We start from the raw sequence: 17,551 nt of genomic DNA on the forward strand, positions 1-17,551 counted from the left end.
ATTTATATATATATATATATATATATATATATATATATATATATATATATATATATATATATATATATATATATAATTTTTTTTTTTTTTTTTTTTTGCTCTTCATAAAACTATATCCTGTCAAAATTATGCAAGTTAGAAATATGAACATGCTGCCAAAAACCCCAGAAAAAATAAATGAAAGCATACACAAGCCGCACGTAGACGGAGCTGGGGCATTGCTTCAGGAATGGAACTAATAAACTGTGCGGGCCATTCAGTGTCGTACTTTCCATTGAGTGTATCATTACACTGCAGCTCCATCTGAATCTGCACAGGTGCAGTTCAGCAAAGTCCGCTGACTCGGTTCAACATTACTTGGCAACAGGGAAAGTGAGGCAGGTTGCACTGGTGCATTTGTGACAGCTTCACTTGAAATGCCTTCACCGCATCATACATGCCATGTCCATGAACTGACAGATTTCCTTGCTGAGCTCAAAAACTATTGAGAATTTTTATCCCAACTCAGCCAACGGACCTCTGTATGATAAGGAATGTCGGCAAACTCTGAATCTATTTCCCACATAAAAGACTGAAATTGACGGGGATTTAAACTTTTAGCTCCGATAAAATTTACGGTTTGCGTTACAGTGATCATTACATGCTCCATTTTTAGGACTTTACCACACAGCGTTTCCTGCTGTATGATGCAGTGATATGCTGTTAGCTCACCGGTACAGTTCTCCTCCTGCATCTTTACTCGCATCCTGCTGACTAGTCCGCTTTTTTCACCGCACAACACCAGCGCTCCATCTGTTGCAAGTCCAACAAGTTTGTCCCAGGGCAGTTTCATGTCGGTCTTTTTCATGTCTTTTCCTGTTGTTGTCCCGTGCATCGACTTAATGTTCAATATTTCCACTCCACAGATGAAGATGGCCAGCTGTGCAATGTGCATCATGTCTATACTTTCATCCACAGCAAGAGAGTATGCAATAAAGTTTTTGCTTCTTTCACACAACTGTGTTCTTAAATCAGTGGCCATCTCACCAACCCGATCAGCAATCGTATTTCTGCTCAGGCTCACATTAGCCAAAATCTGCGTTTTGTCTGGACACAAGACGTCGCACGCCTTCATCATGCAGCTCTTCAGAGTGGTACCGGGCTGATTTGGCTGTCTCCTCTGCTACAGTAAAACTTGCTTTCACAACAGCTTCACTTTGTGATTTTGCTCTGGTGAAAAAAGTCTGCTGAAATGTCAGACTCTTCTTTAGCTCTTCTACTTTCTGTAGTTTCTCATCTGCATTTAGGTTTTTCAGCTTATCCTGACGTTTTGTCTCGTAGTGCCGTCTTAAATTAAATTCCTTAATTACAGCCACATTAGCTCCACTAATAACACACACGGGTTTACCAGCAATGTCTGTAAACATATATTCAGTCACCCACTGGCGCTGAAAGGCTCTGCTTTCAACTTTTCTCTCCACCATTGTGAGCAGCTACCTTCGCAATAACAGAAGTTTGACTTGATTGACGGGAATGTTCCCAGTTAGCCTAGCGTTCCGCAAGGAGGCTGCAGCACTGCATTATGGGATCTGTAGTTTGTATATTATTAGCGGCTCATATGCCGGGCCATGCATAACAATAATAATACATCTATATAAAATGATCTCGCGGGCCGGATATAAATGTACGCCGGGGCGGATGTGGCCCGCGGGCCTTGACTTTGACACATGTGCTTTAGAGGAACATTAAGACAGAAAAATTATACTGATTTGATTCAAGATGAAAACATCTTAGAAAGTGAGTCCTTTTCCTTCCACATCAAGCTGAGTTCTCCCTCTTCTGGCCTAGGATAACACTGCCTGCCAGCAATGTATCGGGCACGTAGGTTGTCACCTAATGGTTCGCACAGCATACACATCTAGCTGGCATGATTGATGTGATGCAGTTTATTATCACCCGAACTTGCATGAAACCTCAATCAAGGCAGTAACAAGAGGCACTCTCCAAGGAAACACAAACATAAAGCAAGTTTTGAGCTAATGAGCAAGGATTTCTGAAGAGTATGTAAACTGGTATAGGTAAAAGTGACACTTAATTTTTAGTCTTGGGCCTGAAAAACACATTTTACCTAATTGCTGAAAATATCTCTCTCAAAAATGCGTATCTTTCATTGTAACTGCAGAAACAGCTATTCAGAGTATGTTCTCTGTAACAATAGGAGCCCCATTAAATCTTTAAAAAGAAAGTGCAAGTGCTAAATAAAGAAGTAGGAAAAAATTGCTCTAAATGGGGTGCCTGCATGTCATCTACTAATTGGCAGGTTGGTGGTTTGATCCTTTTGCTGTTCCAGTCCTTGAGCAAAATAAGTCACTCTCTGATGTGGGTGCTAGCTAGAAAGCACTTAGGCAGAAAAAGCACAGCAATCTGCTGGAGTACCAGGAGAAAACCCATGTAGGGAGAACCTCTAAGCGCCACAAAGAAATGTCACAAGCAGGCTTAAGCTCAGAGCCTCCCTGCTGTAAGGTGACAGTGCTAACTACAGCACCCTGAAGATAAGCGATCAACAGGCAGGCAGACTAACAATTCTAAGAAACTGGTCTACTGGGAACTGGTTTTCTACAAGAACTGGTTCTCGATTCCCAACGCTATTCAGGACCCATTGACAGAATTTATCATTGAGCATCTTCTTTGCAAAAACTCATCCATGTGATCAAAGCGGATCCTTTAAGCTGATCTTTGTTATGAGGCTCACTTTCTTCACAGCTTTAAAAGTAGATTACCAAACAGCAGCACTTTACCTTAGTCCATTCTGGACCACACGGTTCCTGCAGGTCCTCCAGCAGGAACATGCATGGTTACATTCAAACAGCACCGGGGGCTCCCGCTGGCAGAAGTCCATTGGTAGTCGACCCTCCTGCAATCACATACACCATGAGACAAATAGTCATTGGGAATAAAAACAGATTCTCTTCAGAGCATCTGTTGGTAATTTTAGTCAACAGAACGTGAAGAAACATTATGTTCACAACAGCTAGGTTCTTTGTTGAAGAGATAAACAAAATATAAGTGGGCCAGGCCGTACTGTAATGTAAAACCAGTTTAGACCCCAGCAGTGAAGGAGGCAAATGTAAGCTTTATTAAACAAGTCGTTAAGAACACATTCTTATTTAAAATGAGGAAATGTGGGTGTCACGTGAAATCATTCCAGCAGGTACACAGGTTCTACTTACACTGTCATACCAACAACGCAAGCTGAGCTGGCCACATATGCAGGTGCTAGATGAGCAGTCATCTGTGCAGGTGCAGTGCTGAGTGACACAATCAGTGAGCCTTTAGAAGCTGGCCATGTACCTATTCTCTTACAATGCTAGTCATTTTCTGCATAATGACTGCAAACTTCTTCAGAGCACTTGTGCCTTCTCTGGACTGCTGCAATAAATGTGTAATTTACACCTTACCTGTCATCACTCACTTACCTGTAAGTGAGTGATATCTTTGTCTATGTTCAGCGGGGAGGTGACACAGCTGTCTGGTATATATTTAAAGTTTTCAGGCAATGGCTCACTGTCCACTGCATTAACACAGGTGATAGGCACTGCCTCATACCCCCGAGAAATGTCCCTAACAGACAGAAAAGGAAAACAAAAACAAAACAAAGAAACAAAAACAATCTACAAGTTTTTAGTTTTCCTTTTTGAGGAATGGCAGATATTGAGAAAGCAGAAATTCATCAGCCAACAAAAGAACAGGACAAAGTGCAGCACTACCTGCTGAGCACTCTCTCTCCACGGCCTTCCCTTCCTCTCCTGGCATCAGTCAGCTTCTTGTTGGTATTAAGGGCTGTCCACACTTTGGAACCGGAAGCACAGCAGTCCAGAGCTGTTTCTCCATCCCTGTTCCTTTGACTGACATCAGCTCCACGAGACAGAAACAACCTGCACGTGGAAAATGTTTAAGTTAAGACTTATGGTCATCTAAAAAAAACAGAGTGAAGGTGACAAGCACTGAGATAGACTGATATGCACTGTCACTGCTCAATTTGAGCAGTCAAAATCGTTTCTAAATCTCATTTACCTAATTACACACACAGCTATAGAGCATTTTTATCTGTGTCTAAGCACTTTCTAACATTCGCCCACACACTTGATGGACATATGCAACTCTGTACCTTGAGCAAGGACACAAGGACACGTGCACTGGAGGAGCCAGGTATCAAACCATCTGATTAATATCAGTTTGCCTCAGAAATTAACGGCTTCATTTGGTTTTATCAGTTGAGCGCTGATTTCCCAGAATGCAAACCCACGTACTATTTGTTCTAGAACTCTTGCATATTAATACATTTTCAGGAGAAGCAGACTGCATTTTACAGATAAGGCTTTCTACAGCTGCAGAGAAAACATTTGAACACTGTGTATAAGGAACAAAATGTTTAAATAATCTGTTTGTGGTTGAAACCAGGAAGCAACCAAATACAAGAAATGCAGTGGCTAAATAGCTGAAAGCTATTTAGTCACTGCATTTTTTTGTATTTGTTTGTTTCCAATAATACTCTCTTCTCTCATTACAGACATAAACCAAAAAAAAAAAAAAATAGTTTCCTCAAAATCAGCATCGTCATCTGATGTGAAGAAACTGAGTGACCTCTGTGACCTCTCAGACTTCACACTCACATTACGCACTCCAGGTGGTTCTCTCTGGCAGCGACATGAAGTGGTGTATCACCATGAACGTTCACAGCATTTAGGTCACATCGAGCCTCTAGCAGAGCCTGGGCAATGTCATCGCAGCCTGACAGAGCGGCCCAGTGTAGGCAGACATTCTCTTCCTAAAATGACAGTGACAGGTGTAAGATGTAAGCATCAGACATGACATACCTCTACCCTCGGCAACAGTGCTCTAAAACATCTCGACAAGCACTCGCAAAGACTTTACTGAAGTCGCCATTTGCGCTGACTAATCCCCAGTGGTAGCAGAAAGAAAGGCTTCCAGCAAGACATGCAAGTGAAAAAGAAGCTACTATTTTGAGTATGTAAACTCCTGAACTGTGACCTCAGGAGGAAAACACTTTTTTGGATACAGATTTCCATCAAGGCATGTCAGTGTGTCTTAGTTCTAATAATAACAATAATAATAAAAGGTCTCCAAGTAATGCCCACAACTGATAAACGTCTGTTAGACGTAGCTGATATCCTTAATTTTTTTTTTTAATCTGGAAGACACAACTAGCTAAGCCCACCAAGCTGCTTCAAACCCTCTGTTTGTATGAGGCAAAACAGAAAAACGGTGGCTTGAAGAAAGAGGGGCTAAAACCAGACCCACTTTAAGATAAAGAATCTCAAAAAGGTATTCCAGAAGATACCAAAAATAAAAATATGAAGTAAGAAACAAACATTTAATCTCCACTTTTTGTGGTGACCAGACACTTTTATTAGAAATCAACAAGCTTCTTGCAGTCTTGGTTAATGCTTTTTTTAAAGGCAGAATTTGTAGAGGTCAATACAATATGTCAAAAAATGTCTTTGTTTTCAAAAAATGTCCAAGTCCTAACTTAACTGTGAACTGCCCAGATTTTTTTTTGTAAATAGGTCTGGTCAGGACTTTTTGTACCAGATTCTTTCCCCCCTTTTTCAATGTGTAAGCATTCAGCACAATAGCATACTAAAAAGAAAAACAGTTCTAATAGGTGGGGTGGGGTGGGGGGGAGAGAGCCACAAAGAAAGGCCAGTATTTCCACGATGTCTTGTGACTACCTAAATTTCACTCAGATAACAGGTTTAAATTTTTTAACTACGTTATTATTGTGGTAACGAGCACGGTAACTAGTTATTATGCCAAAATCAGGAACGCGTTAATTGTTACTGGGATTTAGATAGGGTCGTTAGTCTTTACTTCGTGTCGTGGCTATCGCGGAGCTTCCACAGATTCAGTAACATTAGCAAGTGGTGGAGGCCAGCAGGTGGATAAGGGAAAGGGGAGGCAGGAGGAGCAGAGACCCGGGGCGGCCGCCGGTCCGAGTGTCAGGTGAACTGAACTTCAGGTAAGAAGTTGACCTGCAGTCTATCTGGGTCAGATATAAACCAAGTTTAGGTGTAGTTTATTTCGTTATGCTGACTTTTTCATACTGGGTACTAGCTAGCATGACGGAGTTTCTATACAGCTGGGTGGGTGCTATGATGTTACTGATGTTGAACTTTTTTGTTCATAAGGTTAATTATTAGAGTTGCCAACCGTCCCCTAAAAAACGGAATCATCTCGTATTCAGAGAAAAATATTACGCGTTTCGTATTGAGCTGAAAAGGAACAGTTTGTCCCGTACTTCAGCTAGAATGAAAAAGACACAAAGCTGGAGTTATTCTGTCTTTGCTGCACAGCTGCCTCTTCTTCTCTCATTCTCTCCCCCTCCCTCTCCTGTTTCTACTTCAATCATGAAACTGATCAATGATCAGCTGATCGGCTTTTCTCTCTTGTTTATTACCCACTTTGCGGTAGAAAGAGGAAACCAGCGGAGGTCGCGTTAAACAACAGCAGCACGTTAAAGCTTGATCAGCTGTTGTTAGAATTTATTTAATATTAATTTCTAATATCAGCTGATGTTTGCTGGAGCCACAGCCGTAAAAGCTGCTGGTCATGATATCGGTTTGGTTATTTGGTGAGAGGGAAACATGAAGATAAAACCAGGAGATGTCCTTACTGAGTCATCAGAGCTGAAAAGGTGATGGAGAAACAGGTTTACCTTTTAGGTGACATGAATGAGTTGAAGGGAAGTTATGAACTGTTTCTGAGAGACAAATAACACCAGGATCCTTTGTTTTTTACGTAGCTGACAGCTGGTAACTGTGCAGAGGCGGGTCTAGCAAAGTTTTGCCAGGGGGCCAGGTAGGGCATTAACAGGGAGGGGGGGGCACAAAGAAGTACTTTTCTTGCTTATTCTCATTTAAAATATCTAGCTTTTATTAAATAATTATCTGAATCTTACAACAAACGATTGATAGATTGATGCATATATAACATTAAAACAGTGTACATCACTGTCACAACAGCGTTTGTTTTCATTCAAAGGCTTTATGATTTTTCCTATAACGGCGGGCCGGTCTCTAGTCAAAATGCCCGGGCTGATTTTTTCTCCCAGTCCAGCCCTGTATGCAGCTCATCTGCAGTCGTGTTACCTACATCTTCCTATTCAGAAGGCAGAATTTCCGAGTTCTGAGTACAATCGAAAGCACCACGACTGCAGTTTTCGTGTTGGATGTAAAAAGAGCACATGACGCTGTGACGTAGGCTAGAATCGTGGCGGCGATCAACGACGGTCCAGGCGTGGGATTTCTGTCGTGGAAATATGCACATTATTTTTTCCTTTCTGTTGGTAGGTGGCACAGTGCACTTGTGGCAGGATAGTGCTAACATGTAAGCAAGCTAGAAGACTGGCAATCTTGCTGGATATCCAGTTACGGCAGCAACACATTAACAAGAGAATTCTGAGCAAAACCAAAGTTACTTTCCCTAGTAACTAGTTACTTTGAAAGTAACGAGTAACTTGAAGTAACTGAGTTACTTTTAATAGAAGTAACTAGTAATGTAACTAAGTTACTAATTTAAAGTAACTTACCCAACACTGGAACAAGAGTAAAACAGTATGCCGAGCACACCAACCTTATCTCTGATATTAACATCGGCTCCTTTGGCCAGCAGCAGGTGGACCAGCTCCTTGTGCTTGTACTCGATGGCCCAGGTGATGGGAGTCCACCCTCCATCATCCTGTGCACACATACGCAGAAAATGTCACACCAAGATTCCCCATAACGCATGACTATTAGGGGCAGTTAGTGAATCGCACCGTGTTTTTACCTGACAATTGATGTATTTGGATGCCTTGGAGAGCAGATGATGGATTATATTGTAATGCCCCAGTTTAGCTGCCAGATGCAGACAAGCGAAGCCCATGATATCCTGGGATGACAACATGATTCACACTGAACAACACTGCATTGCTGCCAACACTGTCAAAGCCCAGAAGAAAGAGAACTTTACTGATTTCTGGACTTTGTGAGTCAAACAGGACAATAGACAAAAAATGATGAAGCAAAGTGCATCAAGCAGCTCAGAAATGTTCTCTACCTGCTCCACTGTTTATGCCTTACAGCTGGTGAGCGTATTTATTTTTCATATAGTAGTTTCAGAAACTTGCTTAATGGGGGTCTCTCGCATATTTGTTGCTTCAATGCTAATTCTTTTCTTGGCCACAATTACATAACCAATTCTCTGCATAAATAAAATAACAAATCACAACAGAGCAGATTCTGAAAATACTCAGAACACTTTGCATATCCTATTTTCGCTAACCCATAACAAATCAAACTATGTGTGTAGATCAAAACAATACACTTTTTTATTCTAGTGTAGTAATGCTGCCATCATATCATCACGCCAGGAAAACCAGTGGATTATTATTCATTACTCAGTAATGACAATTTTCACACTGCAAAGCTATCGAGTAGGTTGACTCAGACACTCTAGTTCTGGTCTCTAATGTGTATGATTGACACGTGACCTGTTGAGATGTTTGTGGGGATTGAGGCGCCTGGGAAGGGATCTGAAAACTGGATTATCGATGGCAGACAGCAGAAAGATGGTCGCTCACAGTGGACATAAATGAAGCCATTTATGTCCACTGTGAGCGACCATCTTTGAACAGAGGCGGTGGTTTACACCAACTGTCTCCCATCGATAATCTAGTTTTGAGATCCCTTCCCAGACACCTTAACACCCACTCACATCCTCAGGAAATCACATGATAGGGTGGGGCTAGGTTTCACAATGAGCTCACCTGAAACCTTGGCTGATTGTGACCTACACCCATTTTCACACCTTTACTCATGTGATTAGGTGGAGGATCATTAGGGGGTCCTTTTATCCCTCTTGGGGGGGCACTCCCACAGGGTTTAAATCTGGGACTCTCCACCATTTGACCCTAGAACTGAAGAAGCTTCTCTGATGAGAGGTGAAACATCTTCAAGCAACTTAAAAAAGTCCAGATGCTTTTCCTTCCAAGCTCCTTAGACCCTCTTAAGGGACAACCCACACTAGGGTCTAAATACCTGGGACTGTCTACCTTTTGGTTTTAAAACTGAAGAAGCTTCTTGGATGAGGTAAAACATCTTCACAAAATTCAAAGAGGTCCAGTTGCTTTCTTCCCAGCTCCTTAGACTACAACGACCTGGATGGCTGAGAACCTACACAGACAAAGTTGTAGGCAGATTTTCTGCAAAATTGTACCTGGGTTAGCTGCTGCCTGAACCTCTCAATGCTAGTTGTGACCAGTTTCCTGTGCAAGACAAAACTCACGTTCAAACCTCCCCATCAATAAACTGATCTTCTGAATTGTGTAAAGCTAGAAACTGTACAGCTACCAGGTTGCCCATGTAGTGAAAATAAAATATTTTTTGCTTTACTGTATTGGTTGTTTTCAGGTCCCTGAATCTCTTAAACTGTACGATAATCTTAGATTCTTGTAATCTAATGCCTTTGTCATGTTTTAGGGGTTGTTTTCTTTTGTTCGCCTGGACCCCCCCACTTTAACCTGACTTGTTAATAAGCAGGTGAAAAAAATGAATGTGATTCTAAAAACAGAACCTCAGGTTCTGAAGGTCCTAAGAAGTGGCAGCAGATGACAGAGTGGAATCAGACTGAGTGATGGATGACACAGAATCTGAGTAAAGCATACACCAGGCTGATCGGAGACGCTAACGGTGCCCAAGATGGGGACTGACCCACCCACCTTGTGGCTGACGGACGCTCCGGCTCGAAGAAGATACTTCACCGTGTCCAGGTGGTTGTTTTCACAGGCTGCCATCAGTGGTGTTCTCTGGTCCTCATCAAACATGTCCAGGTTAGCTCCAGCCTGTGTGTGCACACAAACGTAACGTCACAAGTTTACACACTGACTTCAGCCAGTGCCTAGACTGTAAAATGATTGTTATTGAAAACGTGTTGTTATTTTTTTTTTTATTTAATTTGTAAAGAATAATTTCCACCAGACACTAAACTGGGAATCCTTGACTCACACATACTGTACTGTACAAAATTTAAGATGATACCTTATTGCTCAATTACTTTATATTTTGATAGGAAAATGGGACCTAGGTGAAGCAATGTGCACAAACATACATAAATAGAGTACATACTGAAAAAATAGAGTTTGTACAATTATAGTAAGCTTTAAAGTCAGTATTCAGTATGACTACACCTTCCACCTGTGAGCCAAGACGGGCATGTTAACTCATACAGAGAAACCATGAACAACAAACAGAGCAGACAAAAACAAATGACAATGCTTTCATATGATCATATGGGGAGGAAAAAAGTGGAGCGATGTAGAAGTACTAGTGCATTATCGGAAATCTCCCAAAAGTGAACGCCAAACTAATGGATGGTTCAAGGTCACCTCAATCAGTCCCAACTAAAAGCGGAGAGGGAGTCTCACTTCTGAATCTAAACTGGGAGTTGGTCCAGCCTTGAAGTAATAAATGCATGAACCAGTTTTTTCAGTAACACTCTGAGAAAGGATGTTGGAATTTTAATAATACTGGACAGATAAACAAATGCACTGCGGCATATTAGTTCATGGTGCAAGCTGAATTAATTTATAGGATTACTTTAAAAAAAATGTTTCTACTTATTGCAATGAGTAATTAACCATTCATTTTTTAAACTATCTGATCAGGATTTATTTATCTATACTTACAAATTCTTTTCTTTTCAAAACTCTGTCATTTTTCAAGATTAGGGATCATTGATCTTAAAAATGTCTTCCCAGGATTTATTTGACACAATTCCAGCTTTCCTCCCACAGAATAGAAAAATACTGGTGGCCGCCAGTGCTGCTCTTCACTCTGCTAATAGATTCACATACAGTATAAATGTGAAAATCCCACACTTCCTTCACTGACTTCCTTCTTGAGTTATAGTTGCAAGAAAACTTGACCTCTGACCTCAAGTTCAAGGTCACTTAGATTTAAACTCAAAGATTTCTAGTAGATGCACCTGTGGTATCACCTTGTCTTGAGTAATCGCATTTACAACTTGGGTGTCCAAAAAGCATGTCTCCAATACGTCTTATCAAACAGTCTGCAGTGAAGCTAGTATCGTCTCACCTGGACCAGCATGTGACAGATCTCCTGGTGACCTTCAGCAGCTGCTGCATAAAGGGGGGTGCATTTGTTTTGGCCCTCCATCAAAAAGTTGGGGTCCTTCCCATCAACTGTAACACACAAATTTTGGTCTTAAACAGCCGCCAAGAAGTAGATCCAGAGTTGATGTTGCTAAAGCCAATTTTCTTCTGAGAACATATGTGAGCTACCTAGAAGCTGGATGACCTTCTGGAGGTCTCCCTGCTTTGCAGAAATGTACAGCTGCCTTGTGGGGTACTTGACCTTCTTTGGTTTGAGGCTGAAAAGAATACAGGTTATTCATTTATCTCAAAGTGTAAACTTTGATACCCACACTGATGTCACTCTTATATTTCATGGGTAACCTTACTTCTCATCATCCAGTGCCAACAGAATGCTCTCCAGTGACTCTTTGGGAAGTCTTTCTGCAGTGTTCACAGCCTCATCCTTTAACCTGCAGAGAAAAAAAAAAACAAGTAGTAAGCTTTAATAGTTCCTTTCATCCAGGAAGTTAGTCTTTACTTTTCATCTGTGAGGAGAAGAGATGTCATGGCCACAAGCAGCACTATGTTACCTGCTTGGGCTCTCATCTCTGCCTCTCTGCGGCTCACTGCTCTTTTTAGCTCTGAGCCCCTGTATTCGTAACATGTTTGGGACTGAAGCCGGCATAGCCACCGCAGATACAGCTGGAAGCGATGACTCAGGATTCCATCTAGGGACAGAGGGTGACAGATCAGCCTTGGGGACTGTGACCTCCTTTGCCCCACAGGCATCCTCTCCACAGTGGGGGCAAAACTTTCGGTCCTTCAGGATGGAGGCGCAGTCACGGTGAAAGCGGTGGGAGATGCTGCCATAGGGCCTGCACTCCATGAAGGTGCCCTATGGGATAAAAGTTAAGAAGAACAGCAGTGAAACATTCATCACGTTTCAGATTGAAACGTTTCTAAATGGCCTGTATTTGTATGGCGCTTTACTAGTCCCCAAGGACCCCAAAGCGCTTTACACACTCAATCATCCACCCATTCACACACACATTCATACACTGGTGATGGCAAGCTACATGTAGCCACAGCCACCCTGGGGCGCACTGACAGAGGTGAGGCTGCCGAACACTGGCGCCACCGGGCCCTCTGACCACCACCGGTAGGCAACGGGTGAAGTGTCTTGCCCAAGGACACAACGACCGAGACTGTCCAAGCCGGGGCTCGAACCGGCAACCTTCCGATTACAAGGCGAACTCCCAACTCTTGAGCCACGATCGCCACATCTTTTACTTGTCAAGCCACATATACACTCAAAGCGATTACTAATATTTTGTGTTAATTTGTGTTGATTTGAAGACAGGAACCTTCCTGGAAGAGAGGTCAGACATCTGTAAATGAGTCTCTTGGAGGAATGCGACATCCCCTTTAAATGTGTAAAGTAAATACACAGTATATCCGGAAAGTATTCCGAGCGCATCACTGTTCCACATGCTGTCATGTTAGAGTCTTATTCCAAAATGGATTAAAGTCAATTTTTCTACATACAATGACAAAATGAAAAACGGTGATACTGTGCAAACGTCCTTTGCACAATATCACCTTAAAGCACTTGTTGCAGGCTGCTGAGTTTGCATCTTTTGCTGTGAAGTACAGCCAGACTTTAGACCTCTTCGCCTTGGGCATTTTTAATCTGTAGCTCTGCTCTAAAAGAATGTACGTACCTGGGCCCGCCTACTATCCTTGTGAAGGTTAAATGATTGGCTAGAATCCAAAGTGTATGACATCTCAGGGAAAAAAAAAAAAAAAGCACCGAAATGTGCGCTGCTTTTCGGTCTGGTTACTACCGTTTATGTCAGAACCGGTGCCACAATGGCACCGGATACCGGTACCCATCCCTACTTGGCACATGTGCAGGTGAAGGCAAAGGGAAGATATGCTTCACCATATTTTCTAGTCTTTGGCTTAGAATGAAGTTGGTTTGGAAACATATTCAGCTATGCTTCATCTCCTGCTGTGCGTTTGTGTGGGCGCCCGTGCTAGCAGTGTCCAAACATTTTTTTGTTTTTTTCCCCCCCTTTTCATACCGCGCCCCCCTGCAATGGCTCTACGCCCCCCCCTGGGGGGCAGGCCCCACACTTTGGGAAGTTCTGGTATATAGTATGTATAGTAAATATACTATATACTAATAGAGTATGTGAAAATGAAAAATGTTTTTAAAAGTGAAATATAGAGGTAAAATCAAAAGTAGTCAAAAACAGCCAAAAATGTCCTGCAGTATATTTGAGCATGTACTGCAGTAAATTAATAATCTCAGGACTTTGTGTGCTTTGTCTGCTCACCATCCTACAGAAGAGTCCACATCCAGGGCAGCACTGGTGCTTGACCATACCGGCTCGGTGATCCTCGCACAACACCAGCAGATGGACAGTGTTGGAGGGGCGCATCATTTCCTGTTTCATCACTCGCCTGTGACAGCGATTTAGCTGAGCGGAGACACACAGACACAAAAAATGAATACCACACTGATGCAGCATTAATGCAAACAAGGTTATTGTCACGCTGAATGACAGGACAAGTTCAGCCAAGCTTTAGCTCTCACGCTGATGGTCTTGCTTTTAATTTTAGAATACTTTGGTATACAAAAGTGGCTTCAGAACAAGCTCAAATCATCACCTCTCCATCACTGTGCTAGGTTTTTGACAAATGTGGCACTGTGTATTAAGGCTAAACATCTGCACTTTGATTCAGAAATTGTGTGTTTTGTTCAGATGCATCTTAGCAAAGCCAAGCTGTGATGTCATGACCTTTTAAGAGAAAATAGCATTTAGAAACCTTTCCTATCAAGCCATTTTTTAATTTTACTGTGATAAACTTTAACATGCTGAGGCCTATAGAGTCTGAGATGTAACTTGTGGACTGTCTGTTTTAGCTGTCAGACAGATTTCTCTGACCCCTGCAGTCTTCCATTGTGGCGAATTTACTGGGAGATTCACTCATGGAAAGACATTCTCTCTGTTGAATGATACGAGTTTATATTATTTGGAAATGGCCTTAAAACTCATTGCAGACTGATGGGCAGCAGTAATTGCTTTTTTAAGACCATTACTAATTTTTCTGATAACACAGCTGAATGCTCCAGCCCTACCAAAACCTCTGCTTTTATAGAGGTGCCCACACTTACTAATGGTCATCTAATCAAGTATATTTGATTAGCAGCACTACTTAATCTCTTAATTCCTATCGAAGCAGAAAGGCTGTACTTAGTTTTGCCATACACTACTTGGCTAACCCTCATGTATTGTTTATCTGAAGATGTGTTTACAAATAAAATTAATTTCATATAGTTTACTGTGAAGCTTTTTTCTCCAGGGGCAATGAGACCATGAATGTCTTTGTTATTCTAGTTGATCTTTACCGTTCCATCTGCACTCTCCATGGCCATGCAGGTCTGATCCAACGCAGAGAGGCCTCCTCTGCTGTTAGGTGTCTCCATGCGACAGCAGCATAGCGGCAATTCCTCAGCCAAGTCTGTTTCTGCCACTTCAGAATATGCTGCCAGACCTACACACAAAATCCTGTTATTCTAATACAGATCACAGCAAGCCTGTGAACTCTAAAACTGAGCATTGTAGAAAGAAAAGAGGAGCTGTGATGACTTCAGGTTAGAGGTAATCCAGTTATCATTCAGTAAGTTCATCTTACCTGCTGATACGGATGGTGAGAGAAGCTCCTGCTGAGCTTTCAGGTCCAGGCAGTCCAAAGCCAGCTCTGTGTATTCTACATGGCTCCCTTGTCCTGACTCCATCTCTTCCACGTGCGATTCCCTCCTGACAGCTGTCGTTGCTCCAGCCTGTACAGTTACAGGAGGACTCACTGGTTTCTCAACAACTACAGTTTGGTTCTTCTCCATTCTGACTTTAGGCTCCTCTTTCTAAAACACAGAAAAAAAATAAAAAATTGATAAAGACAGGAATAACATTTTCTGACAATTTACGTCTAGTCATTTGAAAAAAGGCTAGTCCAAACTGGAAGTAGTCTGCAGGAACAAGTCCATGAAGACAACACTTGCCAACCTCAAAGTCCAGTGGGCAGGTCTCAAATTAAGCTTCTCAACTTCTAGGTCAAGTGACTACCAGTGAGAGCAAAGTATTGACATTATGATTGACATGTATGATAACAAATTGAAGCGAACGAGTGACCAGTAACTACAAAGCAATTTGCAACAAGCAAACAGAATTCTGTGTAGACATCCTTTCATAGCAAAAGTTCTGAAACAGTTGAACAAGAAAACTACATCGTGACAGTGACAAATGAAAAATGCCAATGTCCCACTCAGAATCAGTCTGACAAATAATGAATTAACAACATTTAACCATACAAAATAACAATGTCTGTAAGTGTATGCAGAGCAACAGGGAAACATACAACGCCATGCGATTCAAAGATCTGCACTTGGTATTAACAACTGCGTAATATCTTAGTAGAGTGCCTCTTTTCAACCAAACCCCCAGTCAACGTTTGTGTCAGTGAGCAAATAAATTAATAGACCTGCCTTGTCTGGCTGTTTAACTGCCTTGGCCTTCTTTTTAGGGACCAGGTTGTACATTCCCATCTTCCGCTTCTTCCTCTTCAGACCTGGGAAAGGGACAAAAAGACCAAAAACATTTGACCATAAACATTTTTATTCTGCGAATGTCAAAACTGTGAAATTTTATACTGCCAACTGTATTCGCTTGTCTGCCTTCACACGCACATGAACTTCAGTGACATCTCATTGTTAAACAGAGATGGGCAGTAACGCGTTACTTGTAACTTAAAGTAACGAGTAAAGTAAGGGATTACTATCGCAAAAACGGTAATTAGATTACCGTTACTTTCCTGTAGGAACGCTGCGTTACTGCGTTACTAAAACCGTGATTTTTTTGCGAGAATGTCTCATGACAATGACGTAAGCGAGTGCGACGTTCGTGACAACAGCTGTGTGCAGATCAACAATGGATAATATATCAAGTACGGGAGAGAGTATGAGCGTGCAGCGTTTAAAGCGTGGAAGTACTGACCTTACTTTGAGTTTGATTCCATAAAAAGTGACAAAAACATTAGTGTCCGTTGTGCGTGGGAAGAAAACTTCTTTTTACAGCGAAAAAATCCCCTAAACAAGCACCGAGTGCGCAACGACGTAATGGGAAATTCACAGAGAAACTCGCGGATTCTTCCACTGACCGCTGCGGCACACCTGCACCAGGGCACACCTCCGCCTACCCCACTCCTGCTTTACAGGTGAAAATAGAGCAACAGGACCGCTAGTCTTTGATTTTATTTATTTTCTGCTGCGTTTTACTTGCATCTATTTGAAAGACTGAGTGTAAACACAAAAAATATTTTTATTTTATGTGCTGGAATGTACAGAAAATAGGTTTAAATGTTAAACTAATTTCTCCAAGTCAGAGAATGGTGCATATAATTAAATTTTTACTTGATGCATAAAGTTAAAAGATTAAAACTGATAAAACAAGTTAAAAAAAAAAAAAGAGACTTTTCCATTTGATTACATTTTGTATGATGGATTATGCAGAAAAAGTAGAATTGGGCTGAAAGATCTATCGCTTTATCACCTATTCAGGTTGTAAATCGTGTTTTTAAAAAGTAACTAAGTAACTAATTACTTTTGAAACTAAGTAATCAGTAAAGTAACGGGATTACTTTTTTGGGGAAGTAATCAGTAATTAGTTACGGATTACTTTTTTCAAGTAACTTGACCAACACTATTGTTAAATATGATGGTCAATTCAGTCCATTCAAGTTAGAACTACAAAAAACTTTGGAGAAAATATTTGTATACAAGTTGCTGATGTGAAACTCAAAAATATAGTGGATTAAACTCTCACCGTGAGAACGGTTTTGATTAATGGTGTAAAACCATGCAAATTCCAAACATTTTAAAACTTAATACCAGATTATAAATAAAACGTAAGCTCTAAAAATTTGATGTCTTCTGTAAACAATGACCTACGTTAGCAGGTCAGGAAAAGAATGTTAACTTGTTATTTTCTGTTATATCGCGAGAGTACTGTTGCCCGCGAAGTGTTGTTGTTGTATGTATGTAAAATGGCGTAACGAATAAAGCGCTGGGAATGAGAGTACGACGTCGTGTCTTTTGAGTTAACATTGGTAGCAGAGGATGGTTTCCAATTACAAAGTACCACCAAAGCTTGATGAAGCCAGGCCATACGAGTGCTGGAAGAATGAAGTCAATATCTAGAGACGAGTTACGGAGCTGGATAAAAAGAAACAGGCACTCGCAGTGGCGCTGGGGCTCGAGGGAAGAGCCAGAGAAACGGCCATGGAGATACCCGCGGAAGATTTGAACAAAGATGACGGTATGGAAATACTACTTGCAAAACTTGACGCGGTGTTTCA

At 41.5% G+C, this 17,551-nt stretch overlaps 1 protein-coding gene across 6 annotated transcripts in view; it reads right to left on the minus strand.

Moving 5' to 3' along the window:
• The window catches only part of LOC146375796 (histone-lysine N-methyltransferase EHMT1-like), a 34,715-nt gene that overhangs the window by 6,305 nt on the left and 10,859 nt on the right, over positions 1–17,551 (minus strand). For 3 of the 6 annotated variants that reach the window (XM_084946384.1, XM_084946382.1, XM_084946385.1), the window contains exons 4-19: positions 15,684–15,766; positions 14,834–15,062; positions 14,547–14,692; positions 13,471–13,614; positions 11,722–12,026; positions 11,518–11,601; positions 11,339–11,427; positions 11,133–11,239; positions 9,758–9,880; positions 7,828–7,929; positions 7,633–7,737; positions 4,653–4,807; positions 3,747–3,914; positions 3,456–3,600; positions 3,210–3,287; positions 2,778–2,893 (exon numbers count right to left, since the gene is read on the minus strand). In XM_084946384.1, coding sequence (XP_084802510.1) covers positions 2,778–2,893; positions 3,210–3,287; positions 3,456–3,600; positions 3,747–3,914; positions 4,653–4,807; positions 7,633–7,737; positions 7,828–7,929; positions 9,758–9,880; positions 11,133–11,239; positions 11,339–11,427; positions 11,518–11,601; positions 11,722–12,026; positions 13,471–13,614; positions 14,547–14,692; positions 14,834–15,062; positions 15,684–15,766 — 2,179 coding nt within the window. Of the gene's footprint in view, positions 1–2,777; positions 2,894–3,209; positions 3,288–3,455; positions 3,601–3,746; positions 3,915–4,652; positions 4,808–7,632; positions 7,738–7,827; positions 7,930–9,757; positions 9,881–11,132; positions 11,240–11,338; positions 11,428–11,517; positions 11,602–11,721; positions 12,027–13,470; positions 13,615–14,546; positions 14,693–14,833; positions 15,063–15,679; positions 15,767–17,551 lie in introns of all 6 variants that reach the window. The other 3 variants (XM_084946383.1, XM_084946388.1, XM_084946387.1) reach the window with 3 other exon arrangements.

This window comes from Perissodus microlepis, chromosome 12 (genome assembly GCF_051167445.1).
Source record: "Perissodus microlepis isolate ML-2025 ecotype Zambia chromosome 12, ASM5116744v1, whole genome shotgun sequence".
NCBI lineage: Eukaryota > Metazoa > Chordata > Actinopteri > Cichliformes > Cichlidae > Perissodus > Perissodus microlepis.